This window comes from Paroedura picta, chromosome 5, assembly GCF_049243985.1.
Source record: "Paroedura picta isolate Pp20150507F chromosome 5, Ppicta_v3.0, whole genome shotgun sequence".
NCBI classification, from domain to species: domain Eukaryota; kingdom Metazoa; phylum Chordata; class Lepidosauria; order Squamata; family Gekkonidae; genus Paroedura; species Paroedura picta.
In genome coordinates, this window is record NC_135373.1 from 64,463,713 (window position 1) to 64,482,526 (window position 18,814).

An 18,814-nucleotide genomic window follows, 5' to 3' on the forward strand; every position below is an offset into this window, starting at 1 on the left:
GACTAATAGGAGCAGTTCCAACAGCCCAAGAAATGTTACCCGAAAGTGCAGCCATACATCTTATGGTATTCAAGGAGAGTGAACTGCTGGAGGAGAAGGGAAGGTCACATTAGAAAAGCAATAGCAGCAGTAGCGAAGTGTAATCGGCACCCTCTGTCTCCCGTCACCCCTCTAGAATGGGGTAGTATAGATGAGACTATCTTGGGGTAGTATAGATGAGACTGGAGTTTTTTTGCCACATCTGTTTTACTGTTTTATTCTGTTTATTATATTGTGTTCTTGTTTTATGGATTTTATTGTGCAGCTTTACTGAGATTTTATATGCTGTAACTCGCCTTGAGCCTCCAGGGAGAGGTGAGTAACAAATCTAATTTGATGATGATGATGAATTTTTGGAGATTATACTCAAGGACTGTTGGTTTCTAAGGCAGAAATCCTGAACATATTTCTAGGATGTAAATCCCACGAGACTCAGCAGTATTAGTTTATTTTTGTTTAAAAAATCCACTGCCCAGAGATCATCCATCCTACTTCCCCAAGCATCAGACTACTGCATTTTAGAACTATACAAGTGGAGACTAGGGGTGTACATTCAGCATAAACCAAGCTGCACTTTTAAAAGTATGTATCTGCAGAGTCCTGGAATTGGAGGATCTCACTCGTTATGTCCTTTTTGGGGACCTTACTGGTATTTTCAGGTATTATTTAAGCTAAATACAGATCAGAGAATCTAAACAGCTACCAGTAAGCTGAGCCTGAATAAAGCCAATTTTTTGTCTTTTTTCAGATATATTCAGTTATACCAAAGATCAATTGTGACAGCAGGAACTGAGAGCTCCCAGTCAGATCTGCATGCAGCAGGGAGACAATTCCCTGCTACATGCAGATCCTGAGGCAAGCTTCTCCTGCAACAGCTTAAATCACGCTGCAAGAGAAGCCAAGTCAGCCCCAGGACTGCACTGGGTTTTTTTTTTTTTTAAGTATGTATCTGCAGAGTCCTAGAATTGGAGGATCTCACTTGTTATTTTTTTATTTTTCAATTTTTATACCACCACTCTCCGAAGGTCTCACATGTTATATCCTTTGGGGGGACCTTTACTTGGTTCTCAAGGCCAAGTTCCTTTCAGCCATTTTAGTCAGGCTAGCCTCATATTCAGTGGCAGAGAAATCATCTGCCTCTTATCTGATGAAGATCATTCTGTCACCTACATGATGTCACTGCATGAACTGGCTGACAAGAAGATCCATGCAAAACTTTTGCTCTGATGTTCAGTATGCTGTGTTCTATGTTATGTCCTGTTCCTGAAAATTTTAACTTTGTTTATAACCTTGTTGTGTTTTTACTGTAATATGTATTACTGCTCAGGCAGCTATTATCATATTGTTATGGCATGCAATAATATTCTATCTACCTATGAATACTGTGCTGAGTTTCTGCAATCGTACTTTTTGTTTGTGTATATTCAGCCCCCATCCTATATGTCCTAGGGTTGTATCTCCTTGGCCCATTATGCACGGCTGCCGAAACGGCGATTTCGGGTCACATGGAAAATGCGGAGGGGGAAGACGCGACGCACACTGGTTATGCACGGGGCGGGGCACGACGGCGGCAAAACCCAGAGTAACCGATTATGCATGCGGCGATCCCGGCGCCACTTCTGGTTGCGCCCTGGTCACTCGGAAGCTGAGCTTTCTTCCGCGTTTCGTGAATGCGGCTTTTTCGGCGGCATGCACCGAAGCTGCGGCCGGTTGCAGCCGGCACCGTGCGTTATCGGTGATTTTAGTCGCCACCATTCCACCCCGAATGTGCGTTATTCCCCCCGAGCATAATGGGTCCTTCAGAGCCAAAAAGGCACCTGAGAGACATGACATCCTATTTGGTAGCCCATGCATAAACCCTTTTGGGCTGAAGAGTAAAGCCTCCTAATGACCTTTTTGGCACTGAAAACCAACAAAGAACTTGTGTTCCTCCTATACAAATTACATTCTACTTCTCATTAAAAGAAAAAGAAAAATTTAGTCAGCTGTCTACTCCCCAGCAGAAGGTGTGGCGAAACAGGCTGAGCTCTTAGGACCTCTTGGGAGTATCCACAAAGTGGGAGTTACTGTTTGTTGCATTACATATTACATTTAAGTTTGTATAAAGAAATTGTAAGATTGTTTACTACGTACTTCTTGTATAATTCCTTTAATTGTAAAATCAGCTGTATACTTGTTCTAATTGCTGAATTAATTGTTTTTTGTTATTCCTATTGTGGTGAGGTACTTTTACTTGTTGAATTTACCACAAGGGTCCCTGTTCTCTTTGTTATATTTTATACAGTGGCACTTATGCAAATGCAAGAGCCAAGTTATTGTTCTAACTTGCCTTAAGCAAACAACATTCAGGGATCCAAGAACCCCTGAACCAAGTTAGAAATTAACTAAGGTATTAAAAGGCTAAAAGGTTACAGACTAGAAAGTTTCCAGGAGGACTGTGTGCTAAGAAGAGGGGGACTATCTTGGAGCAAGAGATAAGGTGAGTAACCTGTAGTCAAACTATCCAAAGTTTCTATGAAGATCTTCCTCACAAAAATACACAAGAGGAATTGCTTGCTTGACGCAACATATAACAATAGCCAGGAAGAAGCTGAAACAGAAGCGGCTACGGATTGCTAAACCTCACTTAAGCCGTTTCCTCACCTATTCATTTGAAAAAGACCGTGTCCTGAGCAAAAATTATCAGTTCTCATTAAGAAGAGTCAACTATCCTAAAAAATGGTCCATCTAACTCTTTGATCTTATAAAAACACAGGGAAAAATAATGCTCTTCTTTAAATTTGAACTGTTCAGATCAAGGAAGTCAGAAAAACTCAATAAGAGAAAACCATCTTCTCCCCCAACCAGGCATCACTTGTGAATACTTGAAACTACTCTCTCTAAACAGGAGCAAAACTTGGTATGGCAGTGGATGCCCAGCTTCCTCCTTGTCCTTCCTGGGAAGATTCAATCTGATTAAGCACCCTGACACCGAAACTGAACGTAGAATACCCTCAGAAATACCATATGACCCACTGTAGGAGAGGTAATCACCATTTTACCTCATTATTTGCCATGACTAGAGCACTGTGTTTGTAAACTAACTTAATTAATAACCTAATCAGCAGTGTGAGTGTCTTGATCCTAGTGAAAAAACCATGCAGCACCTTGAGCTACTTGGGAGCTTCAAGACAGACAATGATACAAATGGTCTGGCTTCCTCTCTTTTCTTTTGTTGCTGTACGTAGAAGTCTATATGCACCACTCAGATCATCTTCAGAACATATTATTTGCCTTAAAATACAATAACTTTCCTATGTGAAAACGATTTCTGAACAAAGAGAAAAAACTTGTGCACAGACTAACCATCTCTTTCATGTTTACAGTTATTGACCCTCTATCCTGAGATTTCCATTTGAACGATCCACTTGAAATTTAACTGGCTACACCTTTCCATTCTATGGGATGACTTACACAATCTGATTTCACCCTTTTCATGACTGCCCCTGTCACTCAGTATTAACTGAAAAAAGAGAGGAAGCCAGACCATTTGTATCATTGTCTGGCTTGAAGCTCCCAAGTAGCTCAAGGTGCTGCAAGGAAGCCAACCAGCTATGATCCCATTCACGTTTCAGTTGCCACCCAAAGCATTTGCTCCAAACCAGAGCAGTTTTCATAAAAAAATACATTAAAAATACATAAAAAAATACAAAACATAATGTGAAGTTATGTTGCTTCATGTTACTACTGATGCATTGATCAAGCATACTCAACACGCTTTATTTTATCCTTCCCAGTATGAACTATCCAAACATATTTAAGCATTCGCCTGACATAAACAGCTGCTATCAAAAGTTTGACCAGGTTGTTAACAGTTAAAAAACAGATTAGAACAAGAACAGAAATCACATTTAGGTTCAGTTCAGACATCTTGCAAAACCAGAGTTTATTTAAACTGTGTGTTCAGTGAGATTGCCTGAACACTATCTATTCTATTAAACTGGTTAGTTAGAATCCATCAAATGCTGTTCTTACCTATGCTTTAAAGTTGATTTATTATTCAAAGTTAGATCATGTGATGTCTAAATGCAGATATTCTGTTTTTTCCCTCTGTCACTGTCTTCCCCAGTCATACAGCAAATGTGATGAGATTCACAGTAGTCAAGCCAAACCAAGATTTCAGTGATCATCCATAAACTGAATCCAGGTTTCACAAACTAACCATGGTTAAATCAGAATTTTGCTTTATGTCTGATCCAAGCCTCAAATGTAGGCCAAAAAATGTTCTCTAGGTGTGACTATCTACCTAGATTCGGCTACTGTTGTTGTTTACATTCCAAAGTATCTTTTTGTAACCATTTACAACTTTGATTAAGCTACAGTTGTACATATGTAAGAACAAAATTATTTGTAATAACAACAGCAATTGCCTTGATGCATACACCTAGCTGTTACTTCTGAAACACCCCATATAGTTACTATTTATCTAATGATTTATACCCTCTCTTTCCCCACATGGGAACCTAAAGCAGTTTATATCATTTTCTTCTCCTCAATAATCCTGTGAGAAAGCCTAGGCTGAGCGTACAAGACTGGCCAAAGGCGTCCCAGCCAGCTTTCATGCCAGACTGGGGATTTGAACCTGGTTCTCCCAGATCCTAGTCTGACACTCTAACCACTACACCATACTAGCTCTCCATCAAATTTCATATGAAGACTGAATGACATTCATTTACTTACCCACTTAAAATACATTCCTTATAGCTATGCCATAATGAACGAAAGCCATCTTCTTATACCACAGGAATAATACTTGGTGTTTGTACTCACATTTTCATGCTTCATGTGTTTCAAAAGTCGCAATTCCCGGTAGGCTCGTTTGGCAAAGAGTTCAGATTGAAACGGGCGGTACAGCTTTTTAATGGCCACTTTGGTTCCATTTTTCCGGTCAATAGCTGAGCTTGAAATGAACAAAAACACAAACCTCAGCAGAAGGATGAAATTATGGTCTTGTGGCATTCTAGATAACAATACCAAAATTCAGTTCTGGGCTTCACCACATCTGCCACTGAGAAAGAGAGATGGAGTAAAGATGGAGTGTCAAGTATTTTTACTTAGAAAAATGCATGAAAGAATGAGGTTGTTCAGTTGGGTAAAATTACTTCTAAACTGCTATATCCTGGCATATTTCTATCTAACTCATTTGTTCAGAGCCCATTCGTTCACAGCCCATTCTTGAAATGGGCTTCCCCAACACTTTCAAGAAAAACTAAACACCTTAAGACCTAAATTACTAAATAATTTGAGATGGGTGGATAAGGAATAATAATTTAAGAGAGAGTGTTTGAAAGGCACCATCCAAGGTGTAACATTATAGGTAATAAACTACATACACCTGGCTGTATCTTTATTAAATGATGATACTACTCATTCAATCTATAGATTCTGAGTAGTGTCACATGAGAATCACATAAACCAGGCTAAAGTGTCATCTTAAAATCATTTTCTAGTTGTGAAATGATCCTCGGAAGACTTGCCTGGGAGTAAGTCCCACTGGATAGACAATTTAACCCACTAAGGATTGCTCTCATAACAGATTTTTGCAACAGCCAAAGTAACCTCTGTATCCATCCCAGGCAAAAGTCTCCCCAATTTTTCTTTCACTGGTGTACCTAGCTTCCCATCCAATGATGAAATCATCCACAAATCTTTCACATTATAGAAAAGGGAAATTCCAGAAAAAAATGTATCAATTTTCCTAGCAGCACTTAACCATATCCTCTCCAAATAGGGCATCTTCTTATAAAGACAATTCATTACTTGCAAAGTCATAGAAGTCAACCTAGTAGACATGAAAGCTCTTCTATATCAGGAAACAGTCAACTGCTTAATGTACAGTGGGAGACTTTGGAGACAGGACAATCCCAAATAGGTGGGAGAGCAAACTCAATGTGCTCTGATATGAAAGCTTAGAAAATCCAAAGGATATAAAAATCCAAAATTATTCTTCTATCTGTCTCCAATTCCAGAATTTTTAATTTTTAATATTTAATTCCAGAATTTGATTTCCCAGCATAGATAACCTAATTTCTATTTATTATTTCCAATAGTTTATACAAGAATCCTTTCTTTGCAATAAAAGGCAAACATTAATTTCTGAAACAAATACAATCTTCAACCACATGCTAAAGGCAGTTTCCCAAGCTCTGACTTCAACAGAATGAACACCCAGTTCTGATCTCAAAACAGTCCCTGCTGCAGATCTTGGGACTCCAGGAAGATTATGCAAAAGTTTTTTTCAAAGTGACAAGATCCTATCTTGACAAGCATCTATCCAAACTGGAACACTATATAGAAATTGGGTTGCCTATCTTAGAATTAAATACTATCACTGCAACAGGAAGATTTTGCCCACTCTTAGTATTAACCCTCCTCCCACCCCAATATCTTTGAAATTTATCAAGGCCTTTCCCAAAGCATTCCTATGATAGATCTTTCACGGCAAATTCATCTGAAAGCAGATCCTTACAAAACAAAACTGATTAACCTGTTCTAATGTTTGCTTGCCAATTCTTCAGATAAATTTTAGAGATCATGACAAAAAGGCCATGATTCAAGTGGGTAGTCATGTTGGTCTGAAGTAGCACAACAAAAATACAGTCCAATAGCACCTTTAAGACTAACAAAGATTTATACAAGGTGTGTGCTTTTGAGTACATGCACTCTTCCTCAGACTAGAGGAAGGCCCAAAGGCCCGGCTCCCCTGATTATGCACGAGGCCAGCCCGACCTAGCCCTCGCTGGCATTTGCAGTAGCTCCAGGGATGCAGAAGAATCTGCTTTCCCTTACCATGGGCCTTTGGCCCCAGCTCCCCCCCCCCCCCCCGACCGACAGCGTCCCTGCAGGGATGCCTCATGCCTGTCAGCTCAGCAGAGCCGCAGAGCTGAACAGGATGTCCCCCCACCCCCATCGTGGTGAGAGAGCGGCATGCTGCTCCCCTGCCAGTGAGTGTGGGCCCTGTGTGCCCCCCCCGCCCCCAGTGAGTCTACCCGGCACTTCTGGCCCCATGTTGCATGCATGCGGCCATTGCTTCGGGGCAGACAATGTATGCCAGAGGAATCCCTCCCACATGCGTACACAGAGAATGGCGGGGAATCCCATCCCGCCCCAACAGAGTGGTGGCAGCCTGGTGTGGCTGCCGCCATGCATAATTGTTCCTCTTGCTACAGCTGTCTTGGGAATGAGGGAAAGGGTCTATTAAAATACTCTTCCCAATCTTGAGCAGATATAAAATGATGGTGACACCAAAATTAAATGACGGTGACAGCAACTACTAGAATGGATTGCTACTTTAAATGGCCAAAGTAATAAGAGAGCTCCAAGCTTTCCTTACTGCTTCATGCTTTTTATTCTGAATGACAGTCTTATATTTGGATTCTAATTGAAATAGAATTATAAGAAATCTTGGATGACAATTCTTCCTATACTCCTTAAGTATTTTTGTTGTACCTATTTAAATGGACTATATTATTTATTAAACCAATAGTTTATCTTTTTGAATTTTTAGATGGCTGTGCCACAATGGCAGGTTTCAACTGCTTTAATAGCAACTCTAACAACTCTGAAGGACAATCAGAACCTTTCAGTTTTCAGTATGAGAAAAGAATGTCCCTAGCCTCAAGATTTCAGAATACTGCATAACTTTTCTTCTATCCCAGCTGTATCTTATGCCCTCCTCTGAGAAACTCGTGTTCTTTCCTCATCATTTCTGCACTTCATGTACCATTCCCATAGATTCTGGACACAGGACAACTAGGATGTGCAGGATGCAAAAGCGGAAGACAGAAGAGAACATTCTCACAGAATCTAATAGAATCCAGCATTGTACTGTTATGTTCCCTCTTTCCTACCCACTGACTAGGTGAGAGCAATCAAAACTTCGCAGTAAGAACTGTGCCTCCCAGAGAACATAACATTCTGAAACATAATATTTCCCCTTGGTTTTGATGCTTGAATGGAACAGTTTAGGGGAGGATGAAGCAACCTTCTTCAGAACCCTCCATGAGATTACATTCCTGGCTTATATGTCTTACATTTGTTCAGTTGAATTCAGGTAGGTAGCCATATTGGTCTGAAGCAGCAGAACAAAGTTTGAGTCAGTGGCACTCTTAAGATCAACCAAGTTTTATTCAAGGTATAACTAGTACACCTGCACATCAAAGTTTAGACAAATAAAATTTTGTTGATTTTAAGGGCGCCACTAACTCAAACTTTGTTAATTTGTTCAGATTATTCTACTAGTCTCCTAATAAGCTCCTTTGTGGTCTCCTCACAATCAAACAATCTACACTATCACCTTATCTGTCTTGGAATACCTCCCCTGAACAAAAGTATTCAAATAGTCACCTCTGCTGCAAGTAATGGAAGGTGAGTCAAAAAAAGATGCAAAAATAGCCAATGTCGCAGACACCTGGTATGCAAAATATTGACTAAGAGGCACTCCTCACACTTAGAAAGGTACAATGAAGCAGCTATAAAAAGGAGATTCCTAGACATTATAAATGACACTGCACAGAGCTAACCAGAGGGGTAGTATTCTTGAACTTGGTTCTGAGTGGGTCTCAAGACCTGGTGAGAGATGTGGAGGCAAAAGAAAATTTGATTCAATAATGAGACATGCAAGAAAAAAAGATATTTAGGAGCAGGTTTATAAAAGCATTAAGACACAATAAACCTGTAATATCTATATAGAGAGAGCAGAAAACCAAGTAAAGCAGTGGGCCCTTTGGATGACAAAGGAATCAAGGGATTACTAAAGGAATACGGGGAGATGGCAGAGAAGCTCAATGAGTTTTTTGCTACTGTGTTTACTATGGAAAGTGTGGGGTATGTACCCACACCACAGTTCATGTTTTCAGGAAGGGGTCTGAAGAACTGAGCCAAATTGTGATGAACAGAAATGGAACTCAAGACCTACTGGGGAAATTAAAAACCAGTAACACGGGTCCTGGTAGCATGCACCTGAGGAACTCAGATGTGAGATCACTGATCTATTAAACCCATATATGTAAGCTACCACTAAACTGAGCCTGACATTTACTACACCAGTGGTGCCATATTGGGCTGCCACTGGGGGTTTGTGACAAGGCAGTTTGCCTCGCCACCTCCTGAATCCCCATGGGGGACCATTTTCAGTGGTACACCCCATCTGCCCTAGATTTTTGCCTCTGGAGAAGAAAGGTTCCACCATGCAGGGGAGAGGTGGCTGGGGCCTGCCGTCACCACCACCTGCCTCCATTGGCCGCTGCAGCTGGCTGCCGCCACCACAGTGGCCAGCAACGGGGCAACCCTGTGGAAGGGGCCAAGCAATCCCAAATGAGGTCGCGACCCCAAGGTTGGGAACCACTGTCCAAGAGGATCTCCTCAATTTGGGCAAGTGACTGATAATGTGGCAAATAAAAGTTCAATGTTAGTAACTATAAATTGATGCACACTGGGACAAAAAACCCCAATTCAAGTTTAGGCTGATGAGGTCTGAACTTGCTGAGATGGAGAGATGAAAAAGCCAAACTCTGTGCTACATATTATCCAGAAATAAACTGAGAATAAAACAGCTGATATTGTAACTCTTCTGTATGGATCCATGATGCAACCATATTTGGAATACTGTGTATATAGTATTCCAAAAGGACATTGCAGAGCTGGAAAAAGTACAAAAGAGGCAACCAACATGATTAGGAAGTTGGAGTACCTTCCCTATGAGGAAAGGCTGAAGAGTCTGGGAGTTTTCAGTTTAGAAAAGTGATGACTAAAGGAGGACATATATAGTGATTTATAAAATTATTCACAGGGTGGAGAGAGTTGACAAAGTGAATTTTCCTCTCCCAGGATACTAGAATTCAAGAGCATCCAATGAAACTGATGAGTAGTAGGTTCAGGACAGACAAAAGGAAATACTACTTTACACAGAGTAATTGAAATGAGGAATTCACTGCCAGAGTATGTAGGGATGGCCACAGGAACCAAAAGCCTTAAGAGGGGATTCATGGAGGATTTCTATTAATGGCTACCAGCCATAGTGACTGGAGGAAATCTCCACATTCAGCAGCACTAACCCTCTGAAGCCCACAGCAGGAGGCAACATCAGGGGAAGACCTTGGCCTTTATGCCTGGTTGTTGGCCCTCTAAAGTAGTGGTTCTCAACCTACCTGATGGGGCAGCCCCTTTTTGGGTCACCGATGCCACAGCGGTGTGGCGGTGCGGCAGCACAGCAGCGGTGATCTCGGCGCCCCAAAGGGGGTCGTAGGGTTGCGCGCTCTGGCCACTTTGGTGATCACGGAAGCCCAGGGTGGCCAGCGCCATGGTGCGGAGGGGTGGTGTCTCCCAAACGCAGACACAGAACTCTTTACATCCCACAAATGATCACAGCTAACATATACAGCTACAATATTCAGTTTCTAATGACCCATAAATGTCTATTTCTTCTTTTCTTTCTCTCTTTCCTTGTTGTAAAAACAGGAATGGTGAGAGCAGAAAGGGAGAAAGAATGGACACCGAGTGCAAGGATCCACATGTCCTGCATCCAAAATCTTACAGAATCCTACAGAAGTTTGAAAACAAAGAAAGAGGCAAGCCACCCAGGAAGACATTCAGGGATGCCAAGCTCCTGCAAATAACTTGGCAACACTTGCATTATCCTCAGAAGTAGCACACGTCTCACCTGCGTTACATTTTACAAGATGTTAGCTAAAAAAAAATGATAACAATCTCATATAGCTCAGGGGCATGTCTTCATGGACTAGCAGTTTAGTGCTTCAGCAATGAACCAGAGAGGAGTGAGAAGGAATATCCAAACAGGAGGTATCACACTGTGCAGAGGTTTATGCAATGTTTCCCTTGCACGGACAATACCACTTGCATTTCACTTTGCTATTCTCTTTGTCTGCTGTGTGTGCAGACCGCATCACCATAGTTACTAGGAAGCTTCTGGGGATATGAAAACTGCTCCAGACAACACTGACCAAGCCCTTTCTGTAGTTCCAGATGTGTTATTACTGGTTACTTTGCAACAGTTTATGTAAGGGCAGCCAAGTTTCTTTGCAACAGTTTGTGTGAGGGTGGCCAAGTTTCGGTTTTGTTCTCAGTGGGATAGGAGGAAAACTGAGCCCCAGAACTCTATTGTAAGGAATTGTACCACACAAAAAGACCAGCTTATCAACACTATACACTTCTTCCTGGACACCATTCTATATCGGACATCTGTCAGCCTCTTCTATCACATTGCCCAAAGCTTTCCTGTTTCAGAACCAAATTAGGATTCTAGAGAGGCATGACTTTGAAGGCCTAACAGATAATACCTCCATAACCGAGGATACTATTCAGGATTGTTCTCCCCCTTCCCAAGGGATCCTGGGCACTCAACATTTGCACAGAGAGGAAGAACAGGTGAAACATGGCAATGGAGTGATGGGGATCCAATTGTAGATTTTGCTGCTCATACCGTTGATGACAAAGAATGTGGGGAGAGGGGCAGCAGCAGCCCTATAAACAACAGAGACTAGAGAAATCTGGAGGAAACGATTCCAGTATTCAATTGGGAGGGGGGTTGTTTCCTGTAATTCAATGAAGTTGTAACAAGGCAGTCCAATGAGTGTCATCTGTTGGCACAACTTAGAAGGGAATTCCTGAACTACTGGTTCCAAAAAAGATTCATTTCCCTTTTAATCATCACCCAGTTTCCCTCCCCAAAAGAGTCACCCGGCACCCGCCCACGCTCCAAGCCGTGCGAGGCTAGAAAACCATCCTTGTGGAGTAGACACGGCCGGGCGCGGGGTCTCGGCAGCACGGGGGAGGGCGTACCAACGCTTCTCCCTCCCGGGGAGTCGGTGTGGAGAGCTCAGCGTGGCTTGGCTGGCCCCCGAGCAGAAGCTGCGAGGCACACAAAGCAAAAGTGGCCCTGGTGCCTCTCCGGAGCGCGAGGGAGGGAGAAATCAGGGCGAGCCTCCCCCAGAGGAGCCGCGCGCGTTCTCCCGAGTGCCCCCAGCCCAGCCCAGCCCAGCCCAGCCCAGCCCGCTTCCTCACCACACCGAGCCGTAGGCTCCGGATCCCACCGGCTGCAAGTCGCGATAGCGCTCTTTCACTTCCCAGAGGGTCTTCGCCAGCTCCTGCCGGTAGAAGCCTTTCTTGGGGGAAGCCATGGTGGCTCCGCGGGCAGCGTCCTCCCCGGCTCGCAACAAAGAGGAAGGGAAGCTCCTCGACAGCAGAAGGGAGTTACTGTGGCTGGCGAGGGGCTGGCTTTGGAGTCACTCCTCGCCTCTGCGGGTGCGCGTCATGTGTGCGGCTCTCTCTGGCCGCACGTGTAAACGGGGGGGGGGGGGGGCGCTTCTCTCTCGGCTCCCCTTAGGTCGTGGAAACCCGGGCTGCAGTCGCTGACTATAAATGATGGTGGAGGGAATACCGCGCGTGGGGAGGCGGAGCGGAGGGATCCGTCATCGTCCTGCTTTTGGGATTTAAAATGATGGGGGTCGTCGTCGCTGCTCCAGTGCGCTAGGAGTCTCCGGCCTTCAGCATTTTCTAGTTCAAAAGTAAAAACGTGTAATTTTCCTCTCTTGAGAGAGGAAACGTCCATCGTGGAGCTGGTCCAAGGCATTCATTTCTTCGAAAGCTGCTCTCGCGTTGGGATGGAATAGCGACATTTTTGAAGGAGGGGTCTTTGTAAGCTTGTTTGCAAGGCTTCTGGCGCATGTGCCTGGCCTTTATTTACTCAGGAATAGGCCTGCCCTACTAATGAGGCGGGAGTGGGCCCTACCGTCGCAGACTACAGGTGTGAACCTCACGCGGTGTTAAAACTTGATACCACAAAATGGGGGGGGGGGGAGACGTCAAGAGAAAAAGTTGTAGGTTTCCTGCTTTTCACTACAATGGAGATCCAAATCAGTTTGCAAAATGTCTCCCCACCCCCTCCATCTTCATTAATAACATGAAGCAAGCAGGGCTATGAATGGCTGCCACAAGGTCAGTGGCAGAGCTGGGATTTGAACCTGGGCCACATTTACCTTCCTGCATGCTTAACTTTTCACATGCTGTCACAGCTTGTCATTTCACAGGGAATTATTCAGGTAGGGGGATATATAAGAACCCTCCTGTCATATCAGTGGTTCCTCTAGGGCAATGGTCGTCAACCTTTTTATCACCGGGGACCACTCAATGCCTTTTACTGAGGCCCGGGGGGGGGGTAGTTTACTCCTCTACTCTCAACCACTGCCCTAATGCTCTCTGATCACTATGGTAATGTTTAAACATCCCTTCAAAATAAGATACAGACACACCACAACAATGAAGTGTGTTGTAAATGACTGGGGGGGGATGAAGTAATGGGCCGGGGGGGGGGGAAGGCGTCCTTTGGGGCCCACCTCCAATTAGTCGAAGGACCACATGTGGTCCACGGCCCACAGGTTGGGGATCGCTACTCTAGGGGAGTTAATTCCTCTGGTACAGAATTAAATCCTACATTGAATGCATGATATTGCCCCATACTGAATCAGATAGTTGCCCTAGGGACATCAGTATTGGCCACTCAGACTATTCCTGCCTCCGCACATTCCTGCTCTGTGGTTGGTGTAGGCATAGGTCTCCCATCTTCCCATGAAAGTCAGAAACCTAGTATGGCCTATTTTGTCACTTCACAATTCTGCCCCCCACCCAAGGGTTGCCAGCCTCCAGATGGGGCTGAAGGCTTTCCAGAATTACAATTGCTCTCCAGACTACACAAAGTAGTTTCCCTGGTGAAAATTACATTTTTCAAAGGTAAATTCTGTGGTATAGCATAGAGTACACTCACTGAAACTATAGTATTCCAGCAGTCTAGGAGAAATGGAAGCCCTAGAGTGACAGCATATCCCTACTGAGCTTTGTCCCCAAACTTGGCTCTTCCCACAAACTACTACCAAATCCCCAGAAATTTCCCAAGCCATAACTGGCAACCCCTATGCTGGTTACAGCAGTAGTACAACAAGATGGTAGAGTGGGCTGTACCAGACAGGGCAGAGTTCACACTTTTAATGCTTAATATCTATCTGGTTCTGTTAAACCTCCATTTGTGGGTCTTACAAGAATACTACAAGAATAGAGGCAAATCTGGGCACTAAAACTGTCCTGACTGAGGAGTTTCAAAGGACTGATCTAGTTCTGATAGTGGGCTTATTAATTACTTATTATTTTCCTTTCCTTAATGTAGTTTCATTTTTTATGATAACTTTTGAATATGACATCTGTGTATCTACTTACTGCATTTTACTGAGAATGTTTGCTCATGTAAAAGCTTTCTCCTTTTTAAATACATATGAACAAAGATTGTAGTCTAGTTCTTTGCATGCTGTGCTCAGTTTCACCTGAAGAGCATTATCACTGTTGGGGACTTTTATGAAAACTATAATCACTCTTATGGCACAGTCTATTCTCTCACCTCTGTACTCTGCTACCACATTGGCCGGCCATGTGGATTGAGCCTCACTCTGGAGAAGGGATGCATAAATTTTCAGCCCCACAAATGTCTAAAGAAGTGTTAGTGTGTGCTCCAGAAACTCCAACCAGTTCAAAATGCAGCACCATGAGTCCTGACAGGGACTCAGTGGACAACACAGATAACACCACTGTTTGCTCAACTGCATTGGCTCCAGTCCAGATTAGAGACCAAATTAGGTTCAAGGTGCTAGTCTTAACTTTTAAAGCCTTCAGCTGCCTGGGAACAGCATACTTACAGGACTACTTTTCCCATTATAACCCTAATATCTGCTCAGGGTCCCAAAAGAGGTGAAGTTGTCCTCAACCAAGGCCAGCGCCTTTTTGGTCCTGGCCCCAGCCTGGTGGAACACACTCCAGAGAGAGATCAGGGCTATGCAGGATCGCTGCAGGGCCTGAAAAATTGAGCTGTCCCACCAGGCTTATGTTCAAGTCCTAAAATAACATCCACCAATAAAGGCTGGCCTCACTGCTGGAGGAGGAATTGAGTTGAAAAACCAACTCCTTATAAAACCTGCTGGGCAATTTTAGCTGGGGGCATTTGGAAAATTGTAAAGTTTTAGTTTACTCCATATGTTTTAAATATTGTTACTGCCCTGAGTGATGTGGAAGGGTGGGATATAAATAAATAAATGTAGTTATTAAAATGCAAATTGTGCTTATGGCAACCCAATCATGCTTTTTTGAGCCCTGTGATCATTTTAACTGGCCCAGAATGTAAATGGTCCCAGAAGAATACCAAAGACTGATTCTCAAAATGGCTCCCCACATTTTTACTCTGAGATTTCAAGGCAGAAAACATGATTTTATGCCTTTTCTGGTTAACATGCCACTACAAGGTTGTAAAATGAAAGTACCTTGTAAAATAAACTTTAGTGGAATAATTGCCTCTTTACATAGTGGAGAGCAGCAGATGGGGCTGGGAGGGAGGGAAGCCATTTTAATAGCACTGAAACTGGTTATCTCTAGCAGCAAGTGCACAGAATCTGAAATAGCCTATTGGAGAATAACTGGTGGATTTGGCATGTGCTTTCTTAGCTAGCAGCCTGCTTCACAAAATACATAAAGTGAATTGAATGCCGTTAACACAGTAAATCAGATTAACAAGGTGACAACTAAAGATAACAGAAATGCTAAATAAATCCTGTCTGTTGGAGTAGATTCCATATTGTAATCATTTTTCAGGGACACATAGACAAGTATAAGTTGGAGACTGTCATACCACTGATATTTGTTGGAGCATGATATGTAATTGTTGGAGCACAAAGTGTAAAATCAAAGAACCATTAAGGGAAGGGGATAACCATTTATGCCAAAAGATTTCTAATCCTTGTTGACTGAAAAAACACAAGCAGAATTATTAATGAATCATGCTTCCTGAGTTGTAATAGTCTTCTCCATTTTTCTATAAATAGAAAAACTCTTTTTTATTATTTATTTATTTATAGTATTAACTCTTTTAATTTTATTTATTGTGGTATTTATACTCCATTTGCAGCAACAAACAATTGCCTTGGAATACCATTCTAGACAAACAAAACTGGAATATGGAATCTACTCCAACAGACAGGAAACCAGTTGACCTCCTTGGGAAACTTCTTCACACAAATAGCTTTTAACTTGGCAACTGGAGTTGGGCTGTTTCTTCTTCAAGTGGCTACTGCATTCTGAATAGTGTTACCAGGGCCTTGAAGGGGAAAACATTCCTGTCCCTTTAATAGAAACTTTGTGAGATTAATTACCAGGAAATGTTGTGTACCTCCATGCCATGAAAAGCTTCAGCTGCCTATTTCCATAAATCAAGTTTTTGTTAAAGGTACTTTTCTCCAGATTGTTGCCAACAGTGCATGAATCACGTCTGCCATTTATCCCAGGAAGTGTCTGGCCAGTCGCTATCCCATATAAAAGAAAAGCATGGATGAATTAGTAATGTAGTATTTGAAATGATGAGTGTTCTACATTGCATTAGTGGTTTTTGTGTTTAGATGTTTTCTAGATATTAGTATCTCACAGGGTAGTTTTGCAGAATATTGGTCTGAGTTGATATGTCATCATTTGAGGTGGGAAATGGAGGAGGAAACCAACTTGACTCTTGGGCTTCCTCATTGGGTAAATGTGAATTCCCTCCCAGGGAAGGGGCGGAATCTGGTTTTAAGGCATTTAAAAACAGGGAGTGTATATGGATACGCACTTGAATAGCAAGTGTGGAAATATATCCTATTTAGCAGTTCTCACTAAGCAAGGCTATTTTATCCATCTCTTACATTTTTAACCCATTGCTAGCCCTGGTCTAACCATACGCCATGTTGGTTCTCTGGTGTGTACCGACAGAGCAAATGCTTATTTTGAAGTTGGGGTGGGTGGAGTTTCTTCCTTATTCATTGCACCATTAATATTTTCACTCTTAGAACACTGTATACAATGTTGTGGAAATGCTACCAAGGCTGGCTAATTCTAGCTTGGTGATATGTGAGGACAATTTTGTAATACTACATACTTAAGCACAGCAACATAGTTGTTCAGTTTCAAAACACAAGTCCTATGTGATTTATGACCAGAACCTCTCTTTGCTCAACTTGTCCTTACCTTCTGTAGTTTTTTTGGACAAATATAAGGACGATAACTCCTTTCTGTTGCATCTGAAGAGGTGAGCCCTGACTCAAAATCAAATGAAGTGTGCATACATACAAAAAAAAAAAAAGAGAGATTATACCCAGAATTAAACTTTGTTGGCCTTAAAGGTGCCACTGAACTGACTTTGTTCTGTTGCTTCAGACCAACATGGATACCCATTTGAATCTATCTGCAATACATGTTATTATGTTTTAATGTGCCACTGGATTTTATTTTATTTATTTCAGTGAAAGGCCACCAGCACATTCCAGGGACACATTGCATCAAACCTGTTGATTCTGAAGTTACTGTAGGTTCTCCTCTGTGTGACTAACACATTAGGTGAAGCGGCCTAAATTAGCCCCATCTGCTAATTTAGATGGGGGGGAGGGTGGAATAAAAGTAGAATAAAACCTTTCTCAGCTGCTATTTCGAGATCCTTCACAATAAAGCTGCTGCCACCCCCCCCCCAGCAGTGCTCCTCTAATAACAGTGATATTTGGTTCACTTTTTTAATGGGCAGGGAAGACTTCTCACCTGGTACAGGCCCAGAAGAGCAATTAATAGCTTTATTGTTCAATGAACAGGCAGCAATTTTCCTGTAAAACAAGACTCTGGAGAAAATTTTACAGGCTACAGTACATATTTATGTAAAGATTTTTTTTCCTCACAAATAAATATGAACAGGACATTATTAACCCAAAGGCTTTTTTTATTGAATTGGAAAGTTATTTGATTAACTTTATGCTTTTATAATATTATAATAATAAACCAGCTGGTCCCGGCTTTATTTAACTCATTTATACCTTTTCTCCCTAATGGGGACCCAAAGTGCCTAACATTATTCTCTCCTCTATTTACTCCCCGCCACAAGCCTGCAAAGTAGGTGAGGCTGAGAGTGTGCGAGTGGCCCAAGGTCACCCAGCAATCTTCCAAGGAATGAATACAGATTCAGAACTGGGTCTCCCAGATACTAGTGTCCAACACTCTTAACCACAAAAACACACTGGTTGTGTGGAAAATGAAATCAGGCCAAAGGGTTCATGAGTAAGGCAAAGGATTCTGCCAATTTGAGGGATTTCCCAGGTAATCAGGAAAAAATCATGCAGAACTTTACAAATGGTCTGTTGAGGACTATATATTCCAGAAAGGAAGGAATGTTGGGAACAGTTGACTATGAAAAGGAGAGGAGGAGCAATAATTCAGCCAGCTCAACCCCTGGAAAGCTTCTAAAAGCCTAAAAAGGAAAAGGTACTCAGCTTTTATTTATCTAAAATACTATACCTAGTCTGAAAAATGGGTGATTTACCATAAATGTGTGAAAGTCTGTTTAAAACATAAACTAGCCAGGTCCTAAACACCCATATACCTCATGGTGGCTCAGAAATGTCCTGCTGAATTCAGAGGGATATATTCCAGAGCAATAATATCTTTAGTTCGAACTGTGTTTGGCACCATTGAGCAGTGGCACACATGGAAGCTTGTCAAAAATTGTAGCTACAATGCTAAACATGTTCACTTGGCACAATATTTTGTAACCGTAGGAACTCCATCTAAATAATGTTAGTTGCAAAATTCTCAGCAACTGTGACCTCAAATCCATTACTTTCAATGAGAGATATAAGAGGGGTGGGCTTTCTTCAGATCAGCAATAATATATTTA

General features: G+C 42.3%; 1 protein-coding gene across 4 annotated transcripts in view; it reads right to left on the bottom strand.

The window, feature by feature from the left end:
• The window catches only part of LOC143837885 (mitogen-activated protein kinase 12-like), a 42,506-nt gene extending 30,105 nt beyond the window's left edge, over window positions 1-12,401 (bottom strand). Inside the window, exons 1-2 of one of the 4 annotated variants that reach the window (XM_077338315.1) lie at window positions 12,100-12,393; window positions 4,849-4,978 (exon numbers count right to left, since the gene is read on the bottom strand). In XM_077338315.1, coding sequence (XP_077194430.1) covers window positions 4,849-4,978; window positions 12,100-12,215 — 246 coding nt within the window. In that variant the 5' untranslated portion in view covers window positions 12,216-12,393. Of the gene's footprint in view, window positions 1-4,848; window positions 4,979-12,099 lie in introns of all 4 variants that reach the window. The other 3 variants (XM_077338314.1, XM_077338316.1, XM_077338317.1) reach the window with 3 other exon arrangements.
• Window positions 12,402-18,814: the final 6,413 nt, after the last annotated feature.